The sequence below is a fragment of the Candoia aspera genome, chromosome 17 (assembly GCF_035149785.1).
Source record: "Candoia aspera isolate rCanAsp1 chromosome 17, rCanAsp1.hap2, whole genome shotgun sequence".
In the NCBI taxonomy this organism is placed as follows: Eukaryota; Metazoa; Chordata; class Lepidosauria; order Squamata; family Boidae; genus Candoia; species Candoia aspera.
In genome coordinates, this window is record NC_086169.1 from 3246565 (window position 1) to 3261826 (window position 15262).

Consider the following 15262-nt stretch of genomic DNA (forward strand, 5'->3'; position numbering starts at 1 on the left):
TGCCCACGGTTAATAAAGCTCCTCGGAGTTTGGAGGTAGTAAGTGCCTTTTTGCTTTTCTGCCCCCTTTGCTATCACTCAATAACGTTGACATATAATTTATTTCCCCGACTCCGAAACCGGAAACAAAAATCCCTGTCTGGAGCGCTTAGCGTTGCTTCGTCTTGAAATCCTTCCTTGATCCTTTCACGCATCTCTTCGGGACCACGGCATCGAAATATCGATGGGGCTGTGCTTCCAACGGCGCCATTTTAATTCCAAAATTTCTTCCCTGCTGGATTTATTTCCCCCCCAACAAAAGCAGGAAAATGTTATTTATTGACCCCAGTTTCTTGGTGTGTGTGTGTGTGTGTTATACACCTCCCATTGTGCCCTGACAGGGTTTCATGATAAATCCAGATGTTATCCTTTTTTTTTCAATTTAATCTTTATTCTCTTTTTAGAAGATTAGGGAAAAATAAACAGAGGATCAGACAACAAACCATAACCAATACAACGATTATAAAGAATGACAGCAAAATCTGCCCCTCCTAGAAAGCTGGGGGATAATTATGTCTTTTATTTGGCGACTGCACCATTTGCTTGCATATTATTAGCAGCCTGAGCATCATCGATGTTCTCGTTGTTGTCATTAGGGTGATGAAGTTCCAGCCGGGCCTACCACAAAATGTTGCAGCGAGGATCACGGACAGTCGCCCTCTGAAAGGTACTCAATTGTCTTTTTGAAAAGCCGGGTGGGGGGGAGAGGGGAAGAAAAGAAATAAAGGTAATGGATCAATTCCTTCAATCAATCAATCAATCAATCAATCAATTAAAGGTAATGGATCTTCTATCAGATCAATTAAATTAAGACTGACTTTCACAAGCTTGGTGGGGGAGCATTCACACCACACGGGGTCCCTGGTGGGCATTAATAGCCTTTGTGGAATTTTAATTGCTGTTCGGTTTTTAATGTCTTCTTGGGGTTGGGCCCTGCCCCAGTGGAAGGGGGGAGCAGGAGCAATTAATAAAACAAAGCAGGAAAGGGGGACCCCAGGAAAGAGGGGCAATGTATAGCAACTCCCCCCACAGTGACCTCCCTGCAGAAGCCCCTCCCTTAGGTGCTGAAGGGGCGGAGCTTGAGCTAAGCTATGCTCTGATGCTCCCTAAGTTCCTTGCTTGCAGGCAAAAAACAGGCCTTTATTCATTCATTTACTTCTTTACTTATTGGGCCGCCTGTTTTTTGCTGGCAAGGAAAAAAGGAAGTGCCTCTATCTCTATCTATCTACCATCTATCTATCTATCATCTATCTATTTCCATCTATCTATCTATCATCTCTCTAGGAAGCGCCTTTATTCATTTATTTATTTACTTACTTACTTACTGGGCTGCCTGTTTTTTGCTGGCAAGGCAAAAAGGAAGCGCCTCTATCTCTATCTATCTACCATCTATCTATCTATCTATCTATCTATCTATCTACCTACCTACCTACCTACCTACCTACCTACCTACCTACCTACCTACCTATCATCTCTCTAGGAAGCGCCTTTATTCATTCATTTATTTCTTTACTTATTGGGCCGCCTGTTTTTTGCTGGCAAGGCGAAAAGGAAGCGCCTCTCTCGCTCGCCCGCTGGCTTCCCAGGCCCGCCCCGCCCCGCCTTCCTCCGCTTCGCAAAGGGAAGCTCCGCCTCGCGGCGCCCGCCTTGCCTTGCCTTGCCTTGCCCTGCCCGCCGCCGAGCGCCACTGGCCGGCGCGATCCGCCCCCGGGAAGGCGGAGCTGCTGCGCTCTTTGCGCCCGCCCGCCCGCCTTCCCTGCGCGTCTCCCGCGGGCAGCGCCGGACCGGGCCGAGGGTCTGCAGCCGGTGGGGGCCGCCGGCGGTCGGGGCGCTCCCGGGGGCCAGCCGCGATGGCGGGGGCGCTGCTGCAGCTGCTCTCCTGGACCTCTTTGGTGTTCACGCTGGGCATGTTTGGCACCGGGCTGTAAGCAGAGTTGGGGGCTGCGGGCAGGGCTGGGGGGCTGCAAGGAGAGTCGGGGGGCGTGCAGTTGCGGGGTGCGCGCGCCATACCTTCCTGCTGTGGGTCGGAGCAAGGGAGCCCTCCCCCTTTCCCCCCAGTTCTGCGTCTCTGGGGCATTGCGCCCTAGCAATGTGGGGAGGGGGCTTGGGCACCCTCGGCAGCCTCGTGGCAAAAGGCCCCCCCCAGCATCACGTGGGTGCAGTTCGGCCTGGGGGATCGGGGGTTGTGGGGCAGAAATGCCCCCCCACAATGCAAAGGCTCCACCTTTCCCGGCCAGGTGAGCTGGTGAATCATTGACCCGGAAATAGGTTTCTGAAAGGGAAAGCAGGTGGCTGGGGGGCAGAGTTCGCTGGGGGGGGGGGTTAGCAGACCCTGAACCCCAGAGGGGGGGAAGGAAAGGTGGGGGGCCTGGTTTCTCCCCTCCCATGCTTTTTCGTGGCTCAGCCCCATAGGAACACCCCAGCATCCTGTTGCTTGGATATGTGGGGCAGGGCAGTGGGGCCAGGGGGCAGGAGGGTGCCCACAGCTGTGGGGCAAGAAGCCCCACATATGTGGGTCTCTGGGTGCAGTCACAACCCTGAAATATGGCCGGGGAGGAAGAGTTGGAAGGCTTTTAAAATGAATTTTAATTTAAAGGATTGCCGCGGGGCAGATTTTGGGGAAGGTGGGGCATCGAGGCTGAGGCAGCCTACCTGGGGAGAACTTGGGAAGAAGAAACAGCCATTTTAAGGTCTTAGACTTGGGGCTTAGCCCCCCCCCCCTGCTAAAATCCAGTTTGGGATTGCTTGCAACGAAAATCAAAATTGAGGCTTAATGCAAAAAGCACAGGGCATTCCTGCCTTAACCCGCCCTAAGCAGCCATTTGCAGAGCTATGGGGCATCTGGGGTTGAACTGGGGCAGGGGAGGAATTAGTTTCCAAGGGGATTGAAGCAATGGGGCAGGATGGGGGTGGGTGGGAAATCTCACTCAATGTCTGTGTTGCCTTTTCTCCCCTTCAGGTCCGACCTGCAGAAAATGTTTGCGGCCGGAAGTGTGGAAAATATCCAGTTTCTTCCATTTCTTACCACCGATGTAAAGTACGCCAGTTGTTTGCTGTAGTGTCCTGTGCGGGGCCCGGCGGCGGTGGGGTTGGGCTAGATGATCTCCAAGCTCCCCTATCAGCCTCTTCTGAAAGGGGGGGAAACTTACCTTCCTCCCTTAACCATCCCTAAGCCACAGTTTGCAGAGCCAAGTCCCCGAGGAATTTGAGGCTACGGGGCAGGGTGGACAGACAGCTCGATCGTTGCAAAGAGCTCATTTTTCGACATTAATTTCTTAAATGGATTTTATATTTTATATTTTATATCTATTTTATCTTTTTATTGTTCTATTTATATTGTAATTTATGTGTTTTAATTTTGATCTCATTGTAAACCGCCCAGAGTCCCCTTTTCGGGAGAGATGGGCGGTGATAGAAATTTGAAAATAATAATAATAATAATAATAATAATAATAAAAAAAAATGCAACCTCTGTTAAGCTGGCTTCATTCACACCTCTTCTCTTCCTGCCTCAGCAACCTGAGTTGGCTAAGCTACGGTTTCCTGAAGGGCGACTGGACGCTGATCGTTGTTAACGCCGTGGGCGCGGCCCTCCAATCTCTCTACATCCTGGTCTATTTTTTCTTCAGCTCAGAGAAGGTTGGTGGGCTTTTTCTTTTTCTTTTAATAAACTTTATTAGTTTAAAAAAAGACAGCATAACATAAACAACGTAACCCATAAACAGGACAATCGACATAATACATACATAGAACAATGAGCAAAGAGAAAAGGACAAAAAAAGGACAAAAAGAAGAAAACGACAAAGCTTATTAAAAAGTGGTTTCCGACTATCTAAAGTGTGATTTTAGATTATAGTTATGTTCTCTTAACTCCTTCTCTATTTTCAATCCATGTCACCCCTATTTCTATTTGATTAAGTGTTTAGTTGCTAAACCCTATATACATAGTGTTATTTTTTGTGTTGTCCTTATATAATCGAGAAATCGGTGAGCTTTTTCCAAAAAATCAAGCCCCCACTTCAGTATCCCTCATCCTCTTCCCCAACACCGTGGCTGAGCAGCTGCCTTCAGCAAGCTGCCTTCCGTGAAGCCAGCACTCAAAGGTAGACTGCTCCTAACTCTGGAGTTCTACCTCAGGCAACGTGCAGCATGCATATACTTCATCTCCTTTTAAATCCCCAACAGACGTATGGAAAAGGACTTCTTCCCAATTGCTCCCAAGTTAGGTTGTATGAGAAGCCTTGGGGCCGGCATTTCTTGAACCCGCATCCCCCTTGCTTTGCGTTTTCTCATTTTGCACAACTTTCCTGGCTGAGAACATTGCCAGTGAAGTTTCCAAAAAAGTCCAGATCCGGCATGGTTTGCTTATTCCTCTTCTTATTTAAACAAGTGTTTGATTTACTTTCTGGTTGGCACATGCAGCCCTCCCTTCCCAAGGCTGTTGACTCAAGAGGGTTGGTGACTTGAGTCAACAAAAGTTCCCGTCACCATAATTTTTCTAAGTTTTTCAGCTCCACCTCCTTGGGCTCTTATGTCCTGGGTCATTGGCCGGGCGCTGCGGGGTGGAAAGAGAAAAACGTTGACTTCTGTGCAGAATTATGCATCGCAGGAGAAATCAGTAACTCTGAAAAAATGTCCCATTTTTTAAATGTACAGCTGCCTCTGTATTTATCTGATGATGTGTCAAATGTCCCTGAAAATCTGCCTGTTCTTTTCTTCGAGTGATAAATGTTTTTGCAAACAGCCAATAAAAATGGGTAGGTGGGAACCACCCAGAGTCACTGGGAGTTGGGCGGCCTATAAATTTAATAAATTATTATTATTATGGCTGATTGCACAGCCAGCCAGTTGTTGTTTAATAATATTAAAGGTATTGTTGTTGTTATTAAAAAACAGATAATAACATTTCAGTCCCACAAGACTGAGGGAAGTATCGGATACATAGAACCCTGATCTCTGAAACAACCTTAGGAATTGTTTTTAAAAAATTGAATTACGATTAACAAACAATCTGAGGTAACTCCATTAATATAAATCCAAGATGCATAGAGGAAAAAAAAGATAGAGAAAATACAAAAAAAAAAAAAATCTGCAATGTGTATAAAGAGACAGGGGCTGTACATGTACAAATTTACCATATATGTAAAGTCTACCACATTATTAGTCTATTGCTATTGGGGTAAATCATAAAATTCATCCAAATTGGGGTTCCTGCCTCTGAGGTCCCATTATTTTAACTCTTGATTGTTTTCTAACGTGGCAATTGAAGAGGCCTTGTTAATCCACGTCTTGATTGTTATGTTATCTAGAGTTTTCCAGCATGGGGCAATCATTATTTTGTCTGCTGATGTTCAACAGATAATACATTCTTTATTTTTAAGCTTGAGGTTTTGTGCTGTAAATACAGGTAGTCCTTGCTTAACGACCACAGTTGGGACCGGGATTCCGGTCGCTAAGCGAAGCAGTCATGAAGCAAATCTGACCTGATTTTATTACCTTTTTTGAGGTGGTTGTTAAGCAAATAACCACAGGCGTTAAGCAAGCCACACGGTTCCCCATTGATTTTGCTTGCCAGAAGCCGGCCAGGAAGGTCAAAAATGGTGATCACGTGACCATCGCAGCGTCCCCGCAGTCACGGGATCACAATTTGGGTGCTTGGCAACCGGTTCGCATTTATGACCACGGGACGCTGCGATGGTCATAAATGCGAACCGGTTGCCAAGCACCCAAATTGTGATCCCGTGACTGCCGGGACGCTGCGATGGTCGTAAGTGTGAGGACCGGTTGCCGGCCCTTTTTTCCAGCACCGTCGTAAGTCTGAACCGTCTCTAAATGAGCAATTGTTAAGCGAGGACTACCTGTATATGCCATAAACCTAACTCTGGGGAGCATTCAATCCTTTGTTCTGCAGGGGGGGCATCCTGAACACCCCCAGCAGCTGGAAAAGAAGCCTGCAAAGTTGATTTGCTCCTTTGCGCGAGAACCTATTTCCCAGATTTCTGAGTTGGCCCATTAGGCAGAAGGATGTTATCCTTGCAGAACGGAAAGAAGAAAAGTGGAGTCGGGCTGATGCCCCCCCCCCTCTCTCTCGGTCCCCAGGGCGCCGTCCTGAAGAAAACCGCAGGCCTGTTGGCGGTCCTTCTGCTCGGCTACGGCTATTTCACCCTGATGGTCCCCGATGCCACCACACGCCTCACCCAGCTGGGCCTGTTCTGCAGCCTCTTCACCATCACCATGTACCTCTCGCCGTTGGCAGATCTGGTATGCCGCCCCCCACCGCTCCGGCTCAGGAGGTTTCGTGGGCTGAGGCTCGTGGGCACTGACACCGCCCAGCAAAACGAGATGGCCGTTTTTTGGCATCCCGGATGCCAAAAGTCCTTGGCACGTCGTGGGGATGTGCGGCAAAAACAGTTGCAGGAGACAGACATAATTTAATAATAATAATAATAATAATTCTCCTCCTCCTCCTTCTCTGCCTTTATCTCTCTCTCGTCTATCTTCTGTATCTATTCTCTATCCATCTCTCAATCTATTGATGTATCTATCTTCTATTTTCCATATATTGGTTATCTATCCTATTTATCGTATTTTCTATCTTCCTATTTTCTGTATCCAATCTACCTACCTACCTATGCTGCCCAGAGTACTTCTTGAGATGGGGGGCTATAGAAAATGAATGAATGAATGAATGAATCTCTCTCTCTATCTTCTTACTTTTTTCTATCTATTTTCTATCTTATCTTTCATCTCTTTATCTGTATCTCTCTATTATCTCTCTATATATCTATCTGTCTTTTCCTTTCCCTCCCTCTCCTCCCTCTCCCTCCCCCCTCCCTCCCTCCCCCTCCAATTCTCCTTCCTTCCTTCCTTCCTTCCTTCCTTCCTTCCTTCCTTCCTTCCTTCCTTCCTTCCTTCCTTCCTTCCTTCCCCTTCCAATTCTTTTTCCTTCCTTTGCCTCCAATTCCCCTCCCTCTCTCCCTCCCTCCTTCCCTCACCCTCCAATTCTTTTTCCTTCCTTCCTTCCTTCCTTCCTTCCTTCCTTCCTTCCTTCCTTCCTTCCTTCCTTCCTTCCTTCCTTCCTTCCTTCCTTCTCTTTTTCTTTCTCTTTTTCTTTCTTTCTCTTTTTCTTTCTCTTTCTCTTTCTCTTTTTCTTTTTCTTTTTCTCTCTCTCTCTTTCTTTCTTTCTTTCTTTCTTTCTTTTTCTTCTCCACCTATCTCCTATCTTTCTCTGGAAAAAAAGTAGCCTTAACATCAAGTATTACCTAGGTGTGCACCCTTCTGATCTAATTCAAATTAGGTTAGTTAATCTTCCCCTTTGACACACCCTGCATGAAGTAGCTTGCAACAGGGTGCATTGGAGGACTATTTTCTACTTTTATATGGATGCATCATTGATCCTTTCCCAATATTTGGGAGGTGAACGTGAAATATTTAAGTGACCCAAATAGCGTCATCGATACTGAAGAGAGAGAGACTGTTTGGAGAAATTGTATGACTTAAGAGGGGGGAAATATGTGACAAGGGGAAAAGGTTTGGAAACAGCCCAGCAAGTTTTCATCCGTCAGGGAATGCTGATTAGAAAAATAGAGATCTTTTATTCTCCATGAATCTCCTAGGGACTCTGGATTCCTCCTTTCCTTTTGGGGGGATTTGTGTGTGAATTTGAATTTTGTTGTTGTTTACACCTTTGCTGTTTGCTTATGTGGATCATTTTTAAATTAGAAAAAAGAGGCATTGTGTTCATTCCCCCCCCCCCGCTGAGAAATATCTAAGAAGGAAAATTAGATGTAGGCGGATGGCCCAAATCCCCTCACTGATTCATAAAAAAGGGTGAAAAGGGGACAAATTAGGTGAATTTGCAACTAAATCAGCAGCTGGTTTGGGTTCCCTTTCTCGGCTCCGCCTTCTGCTTTGCACAGTCCCTCCCGCCAGGCCCCAATCCCATTCGCTCCTGAGAAACGGCAACACGTTCGCTCACGGCCACTCACGGGCTTGCAGACGTGCAGTTTTTCCAGTTTTGGGACAGCTCAGAGCCCAGAAAGCTGGAAGCAAACACTGCCGGTTAGGTGACTTGGCGAAGAAATTTTAATTTTGTACGGGGAGAAAGGAGGCAGGGTTTGGGCCAAGTTTTGGAGCAAAGAGGCACCTGTCGGAAAACGGAGCCCTCAGCAGAGAGGCAGGCAGCGCATGAACCTGATTTGGTGCAGAACCAGGTTAAGCGTTACAAAGACAAGCCATGGTGGCCCTCAGGAGTTGCAGCGGGACCTCGTGAACGCCCCCCAAAGGTGTATCTTCAGATCGATGTGGCTCAGATCCTTTTTACAGGTAGTCCTCACTTAACAACCATTTGTTTAGCGATGGTTTGGACTTGCAGCAGTGCTAAAACCAACTTACAGCCGGTACTCACACTTATGACCGTCGCAGCATCCCCACGGTCACGTGATCACGATTCGGGTGCTTTGTAACCAGTTCACATTTATGACTATCGCAGCGTCCTGTGGTCACTTGATCGCCATTTTTGGCTTTCCTGGCCAGCTTCTGGCAAGCCAAATCAATGGGGAACCGTGTGATTTGCTTAACGACCATGTGGTTTGTTTAACCCCTGTGGTGATTCGCTTAACGACCACCCAAAAGTGAAATCAGGCAGGATTCACTTAATGACCGCTTTGCTTAGCAACTGAAATTCCGGTCCCAATTGTGGTTGATAAGCGAGGACTGCCTGTAGTGTTCTGGTGTTTTGCATTTCCACCCCTCTTGATGCTATTGCACAGTGCCCAGCGTTCAGAGGTAGACTTCCACTGAAGCTGGAGGTGCGAGGTAGATCCGGTTGCTAAAGAGACCAGTTGGATCTGAGCAGACCTCTCCCTGGGTCAGCGTTGGCTCTTGCCAGCAAGTCATGAGCATGATGTCACCCTTCCGTGCATGTTTCCCAACCTGGGTGTCAGGAAGTGCTTCCTGGCTGGATGAGCTGTGAGACGGTGGAACAGGCTGCCACGTGCCGTGGCCATCAGCTGTCAGTCTGTGGAACAGACTGATGGCCGTATGCCGTGAGCTTTTCTCTGGAGGCCTTCAAACAGAGGCTGGACGGTCCCTTCTTGGAGGTGCCCTGTCCGATCCTGCATGGAGTGGGCAGCTGGACCAGATGACCTTTAAGTTCCCTTCCAGATCTGGGATGCCATTGCTGCCAATTGATAGCTACAGTCTTACGCTTCTGATTCTGATTCCCACATGTTTCCAAACCCTTCCAAGAAAAGAGACTCGCATAAGCAGTCAGAAATCATAGTCTGTTCAATCAGGGTTTGGATTAGCCAGGATTTTTAAAATCACGGTATCTTGAGCGACGCAGTGCACGTGGCTCACTTGTAACAGGAGTCAAGCGGGTGTGCTGGCATGTTCTCCAAGGCCCCAAACAAACCCCATATGCTGGCTTAACTCAAGATAGGAACCCCTCCACATTCGGCTTTGTAAGTTGGAGTTGAGGGGGCTGTTCGAGACCAATCGATTGCGGGTTATTCCTTAAACCACAGTTAGGGAAACCAGGGCGTCACTTATTAATACACCAACTCCCTACAGGTAGTCCTCACTTAATGGCCACAATTGGGACCGGAATTTCAGTTGCTAAGCAGAGCAGTCATTAAGTGAATGGGGCCTGATTTTACTTTTTTTGTGGCGGCCATTAAGCGAATCACCGCAGGGGTTAAGCAAACCACATGGACATTAAGAGAGTCACGTGGTTCCCCACTGATTTGGCTTGCCAGAAGCCGGCCAGGAAGGTCGAAAATGGCAATCACATGACTACGGGATGCTGCGATGGTTATAAACGTGAACCGGTTGCCAAGCACCCAAATCATGATCTTGTGACCGCAGGGATGCTGTGATGGTCGTAAGTGTGAGGACTGGTTGTAAGTCGGTTTTTTCAGCACCGTTGTAAGTCCAAACCATCGCTAAATGAGTGGTTGTTAAGTGAGGATTACCTGTAGTTAATGGAGCATCTGTAAAATGCATCCACACCATAGCCATCTCTAAAACTCCGGCGTGGATGGAATAGAATTAAAACAGATTGCCAAATAAAAGACAATAAAACGGCATAGATCCACTTGGGGGATCCCAGCCAAAGTGTGGCTAATATTAACCCCCGCTGTTTCCAGTTACCAGAAGAGGGACCTTGTTCGCCTCTGCGTTAGACGGTGCCCATCAAAATACCATGTTATCTCCTGTTAGTTTTGCCTAAGGGGCCTGGGCGAACCGGTGCTCCATCTCCAGCGCCCTCCGGACGACTTTTCTCTCCTCTCGCAGGTCAAGATCGTGAAAAGCCGTTCCACCCGCTGCCTGTCGTTCCCACTGACGGTCACCACCTTCCTGGCATCGGCCAGCTGGACCTTCTACGGCCTCCTTTTGGAAGACCTTTACATTGCGGTCAGTCTCTGGCGACACTGGGGGGCCGGATCAGACCTGGGGCCTCGATTTGGCTGAAGGAAACTGAGTTTCCGGGCGAGGAGAGAACGATCAGGGTGGGAGCGATGGGTTTTCTGACCGGTTTATTGGCAGATTTCTTCCTCCTCCACCAGATTCCCAACATGCCGGGCATTGCTACCAGCCTCATACGCTTCTGGCTCTTCTGGCATTTCCCGACCGACCAGGACAGATCTTACAAGCTGCTGCTGGCCTGAAGACCAGGAGGGAGGCGCAGAAGACCACCACCCCCCAGCCAGCCCAGGGAGGACGAAGACACCGAAATCGGCAGATGTGTGGATGCTGGGCTGCCCGGCTCTCCTTGAACACAGCCTGCCCACCTCTGGGCACCACCGCAAGCCATTTCCATCTGGATGGGCCAAAGGCCGTTCTGGTCTCCCCCGCATCCTGCGGTGGGAGGGAGTGGGTGAAAATTCCCCGGGGAGAACAGATCCAGGGCAGGATGAACTTGATTCCCGCGCTGGCCTCCGACAAGAGGTTTGCAGAGCAAAGGCTGGGAATGTAGAGGGGCTTCCCCACCAGAGTGGGGTTGGAAAATCATTGAGGGTTCTTAAGATTGGGCTCCCAAATCCTGGACTTCGTTGCCAAAAGGGCAGGTGCGCACCGTTGCCTTATCCATCTGCCAGGAATGCCTTTTTGACATCCCCCCGCCTGCAGCTGGCTCCCTCTTTCAATCCACCAGCTCCTGACATAGGATATCTCCCCAAGGTCTTGACCTGTTGAATGTCAGGAAGAGCCGACGGGCGAACATTCCACTGACGTTGCTTTATGAGTGCCTTGCAATAAATAGAACAGAGAGGAAGGATCGTTCTGTTGCTTTGGAGAGCTGCTTTTTTGCCTCCCCCGGGCCCAGCATTTTTTCCCATCAGGCTTGAGCGGGTAATAAGTCATTTGGCCTCGCAGCATGGGAAGGAGAGTCCATTTGGCCATCGTTTGAGTGGATTCGTGTTTGGGGCACAGGGTTGGACTAGATGATCTCTGGGGCCCCTTCCAGACTGGGATTTCATGTAGTGGATTCCTCCTGGGAAGGGGGTTGGACTAGATGATCTCTGAGGCCCCTTCCAGACTGGGATTTCGTGTAGTGGATTCCTCCTGGGAAGGGGGTTGGACTAGATGATCTCTGGGGCCCCTTCCAGACTGGAATTCCGTGTAGTGGATTCCTCCTGGGAAGGGGGTTGGACTAGATGATCTCTGGGGCCCCTTCCAGACTGGAATTCCGTGTAGTGGATTCCTCCTGGGAAGGGGGTTGGACCAGATGATCTCTGAGGCCCCTTCCAGACTGGGATTTCGTGTAGTGGATTCCTCCTGGGAAGGGGGTTGGACTAGATGATCTCTGAGGCCCCTTCCAGACTGGGATTTCGTGTAGTGGATTCCTCCTGGGAAGGGGGTTGGACCAGATGATCTCTGAGGCCCCTTCCAGACTGGGATTTCATGTAGTGGATTCCTCCTGGGAAGGGGGTTGGACTAGATGATCTCTGAGGTCCCTTCCAGACTGGGATTTCGTGTAGTGGATTCCTCCTGGGAAGGGGGTTGTTCTGCACTGTTTGCAGAATGGGGAGAGAATTGTGCATTTTTAGAATGACTGACTGGAGGATCCCGGGTCCTGTTGGACCTGAATGCCCGAGAAACTGAGTCACACCCTCCTGTCCTCGAAGCCACCTGTCTCTCCGGAAAAAGCTAATTATTTACCTTGCTAATTACCAGGTTCCTTTGCTTTGCCACGCCAACTTTGAAGGTGTTAGTTAAATAAACCCAAAAATCTAGAATATCCTGGTTTTTGAGAAAGGAACAGCCCAGAATCATGGGGCATGCTGTGCATGGTAGCCGATTTAGTGGACACACCCCAAAATGTACCCTTGCCTGTGTCCTCGGGTGCAAAATACAAACTGGAGGTAAAATAAGGCATAAATATGAATAGTCACTTTGGGCAGACAACTGAAGGAGGAAAAAAAAAACATCTGCCTGGCAGAAACGGCTTTAGAATTCCAGCTTCAGAGCTAAACTGCCTCTGAACATGGAGGTTCTATGTGGTTCTGTTTATATTATTTTATTTTTGACAAATAGGGCCCAGTGATCCATTAGAAGTTAAAAATAATGTGGCAGCATTCAGCCCAGAAGTACACCCACCCACAGAGAGAGAAAACAGAATCAGAGACTGGAGAGAGATCAGTAAACACCTTAAAATTAGGACTGGCACAATAAAACATGCATTGTGCTCCTGGGAGAGTATAATGACTTTTATTTCCTCTGCTAATCTCATCGCCTGAATTATTTGCATCCTGTTTCAAGGCCCTCGAAAAGCACCCTCCACAAAACTAGTGGCAGGGAGTTCCGCAAGTTTACTTTCAAATATGCAAAGAACTCTTGACCTGTCCCAAACATGCCTATTTTCCCCATCCCATGAAGCTTCCCATCTGCATTTGGAACAGAAAAGACATTCGTATGGCTTCGTAGTTCTGGCAGCAAGATCTTACCCGAGAAAACGGTTTCCTTTTGGCCTGGTTCAGACATCGTGGCCTGTTGGATAAACCCCCGTGGGTTGAGACCCCCCCACCCTGCTAAACCAAGGATTTTGTTTCCTTTATTCCCCCGTTTTCTGGGTTTGCACAATATCCCAAAACAGCTAATGAAGAAATGGGTTCTAATATACTAAACAAATGGATGCATGCAAATAAGATTTTTTTTGTGTGCGTGTATGCAAAATGTGTCGCCAGTCTGGCACCTACACTGCAAACTCACGACTCCAGAACAGTATAGGCAGCAAATTTCTCCCTTACTGCTTGTTCCAGTAAGATCCCACCCATTGCCATCCAGAAATGAAATGTTAATTGACAGCAAGAATCACGAGAGAAAATCTTGTTTCACTGTTCACTCCTCCTTCATTGTCGCCACATTTCCACTATGAGTGAAAGGCACCCGTCTGGTTTCCCCTCCCAGCATCTTGACAAGGAAGCCCTTTTTCTGACTTGTTTGATCAGGGATAATAAGTACTTTTACAAAATACCAGAAATCTTTTATGGACTTTTTTGCTGAAAGCAAGTCAAACTGAGTTGATTTTGGGATTTACCGATCGAAAAGGGTGGGATATGGGAAGACGTGATCTGTAGTGTGATTTCAAAGGGGGAGGAGTGATATTAAGTCTGTCTGTAACTTCTCTAAAGAAGATCAGAAATCTTAAATTATCTATCTATCTCATCTTCCCCCCTTCCTTCCTTCCTTCCTTCCTTTTTTCTTTTCTTTCCCTCCTACTTTCTGCACTTCCCATTTTTTTCTGTTTCTTCTCTTTATTTTTCTTTTTTCACTTAATCTGATTTTGTATTACCTTTTACTACTGTTCAAATTTTTAATAAAAACTATTTATTAAAAAAAGCAGCAGCAGCTCTTTTCTTTTCCCTTGGGATGGATTCTCCAGTCGGGCCCCACTCCAAAGAATACACTGATACGCCATCAATTGTTTACTGTCCGCATCTCATTTCTGTTCCCGCGAGGGCCCTGGATCAAAATGTCACACCGCGCCGGGCAAGGTCGGCCCGGGCCTCTCGGATTTGCGCCTGCAGCTCGAGCGACGCTTCCTGGCAGTCGTTGAAGGTGGCCAAGCGGTAGCCGACAACTCCCAGCGAGAAACAGCCCAATGTCACCAGCAGATACGTCGGCAGGGCCCACAGCACCTGGTACCAGCTTGGGGATAAGGGGTGGGGCCCCACGAGATCCAGCATCAGAGCCGCCCAGATGCCACCGAGGAGGGCCAGAGACGCGAGCCACTGAAGCAGCTTCGTCATGGTCCTGTGGCTGGAGGCAGAGCCTGCCAAGAGAAAAAACACGAACTGAGGATTTGCAAGGATGTGCCTCGCCCAGCATATTTAGCTACATCTCTGCAAAAATTAAAGAATCCGTCTTTGCAAGCACACATGGTTTTTTTATTCTTTTGCAGCGGGGGGAGGGCCCCAGCCTCTCCCTCCCCCCTGCAAAATCGGGAATCAACTCTGGGTACGAAAAATATGCCAGCTTTAAAAGGCAGGATCTCTCTTCTAGGCAAGGACAAAGTAGGACTACAAGTCCCATTAATTCTGTTGCCATTTACCTGGGCAGATGGGAACTGGAATCTGAACGGCCAGGAACTTATTGCCGAATAGACAAATCTGCGGTTCTTTCCTGTGCATCGCCAAATAGCGATTACTGTATCTATTATTATATAATAATAATTATTATATCTATTATATCCGTGCATCCCCTAATAACAGCAACTATATCTTTATATCTATTACTATCTGTGCATCTCCTGACTGCAATTATTTATTATTATTATATCATTATATTGCATTTATTGTTATATCTGTGCATCTCTAAATAGCGATTATCTATTATTGTATCTTTATTATTATCAAAACCAGGGGCGGCAATCGCAAGAGGATGCCTACCCACCCGCTCCCAATCCTTTGCCACAATTGCAAAAAGCTTCCCCAGGGCCGACCCGCAACCGCCAACCCCGGCCAATTCCCCCGTCCTCACGACCCACCGATCCCGCGTTCTTCCCAGGCGCAGCGAGGCTTTTCCGTCCAACTTTCGTGACCTGCCCGTCGCGCGCGGTGACGTCACCTCCCGCGTCTTCCAATCGCCGCCCCGGAGCGCCGCGGTGCTCGCCGGGAGTTGTAGTTTTTGCCGTCCTTTTAAAAAACCATGTAAGTTTTAGGCGAAGGTGAAGGGGAAAGGCAGCTGCTGGAGCATGGGCAGAGTGCTGGCGAGAAGTTGCT

At 48.1% G+C, this 15262-nt stretch overlaps 2 protein-coding genes across 2 annotated transcripts; one reads left to right on the plus strand and one right to left on the minus strand.

The window, feature by feature from the left end:
- The first annotated feature begins 1820 nt into the window (after positions 1–1820).
- Positions 1821–12277, plus strand: SLC50A1 (solute carrier family 50 member 1). The gene is made up of 6 exons (XM_063316825.1): positions 1821–1962; positions 2998–3075; positions 3554–3677; positions 6138–6299; positions 10335–10454; positions 10607–12277. Exons 1-6 carry the CDS (start codon positions 1889–1891, stop codon positions 10706–10708), a joined length of 660 nt encoding a protein of 219 aa, XP_063172895.1. The 5' UTR covers positions 1821–1888; the 3' UTR covers positions 10709–12277.
- Positions 12278–13855: 1578 nt separating this feature from the next.
- Positions 13856–15060, minus strand: DPM3 (dolichyl-phosphate mannosyltransferase subunit 3, regulatory). The gene is made up of 2 exons (XM_063316665.1): positions 15028–15060; positions 13856–14313 (listed from the first exon to the last, which is right to left on the minus strand). Exon 2 carries the CDS (start codon positions 14288–14290, stop codon positions 14009–14011), a length of 282 nt encoding a protein of 93 aa, XP_063172735.1. The 5' UTR covers positions 14291–14313; positions 15028–15060; the 3' UTR covers positions 13856–14008.
- Between the last annotated feature and the right edge of the window lie 202 nt (positions 15061–15262).

Bases quoted from the DNA above. Each gene is read 5' to 3' on its own strand.
- SLC50A1 (XM_063316825.1), top strand. From the start codon at position 1,889: ATGGCGGGGGCGCTGCTGCAGCTGCTCTCCTGGACCTCTTTGGTGTTC. The intron at 1,963-2,997 runs GTAAGCAGAGTT...TCTCCCCTTCAG, and splicing joins GGCATGTTTGGCACCGGGCT to GTCCGACCTGCAGAAAATGT. The intron at 10,455-10,606 runs GTCAGTCTCTGG...CTCCTCCACCAG, and splicing joins TGGAAGACCTTTACATTGCG to ATTCCCAACATGCCGGGCAT.
- DPM3 (XM_063316665.1), bottom strand. From the start codon at position 14,290: ATGACGAAGCTGCTTCAGTGGCTCGCGTCTCTGGCCCTCCTCGGTGGC.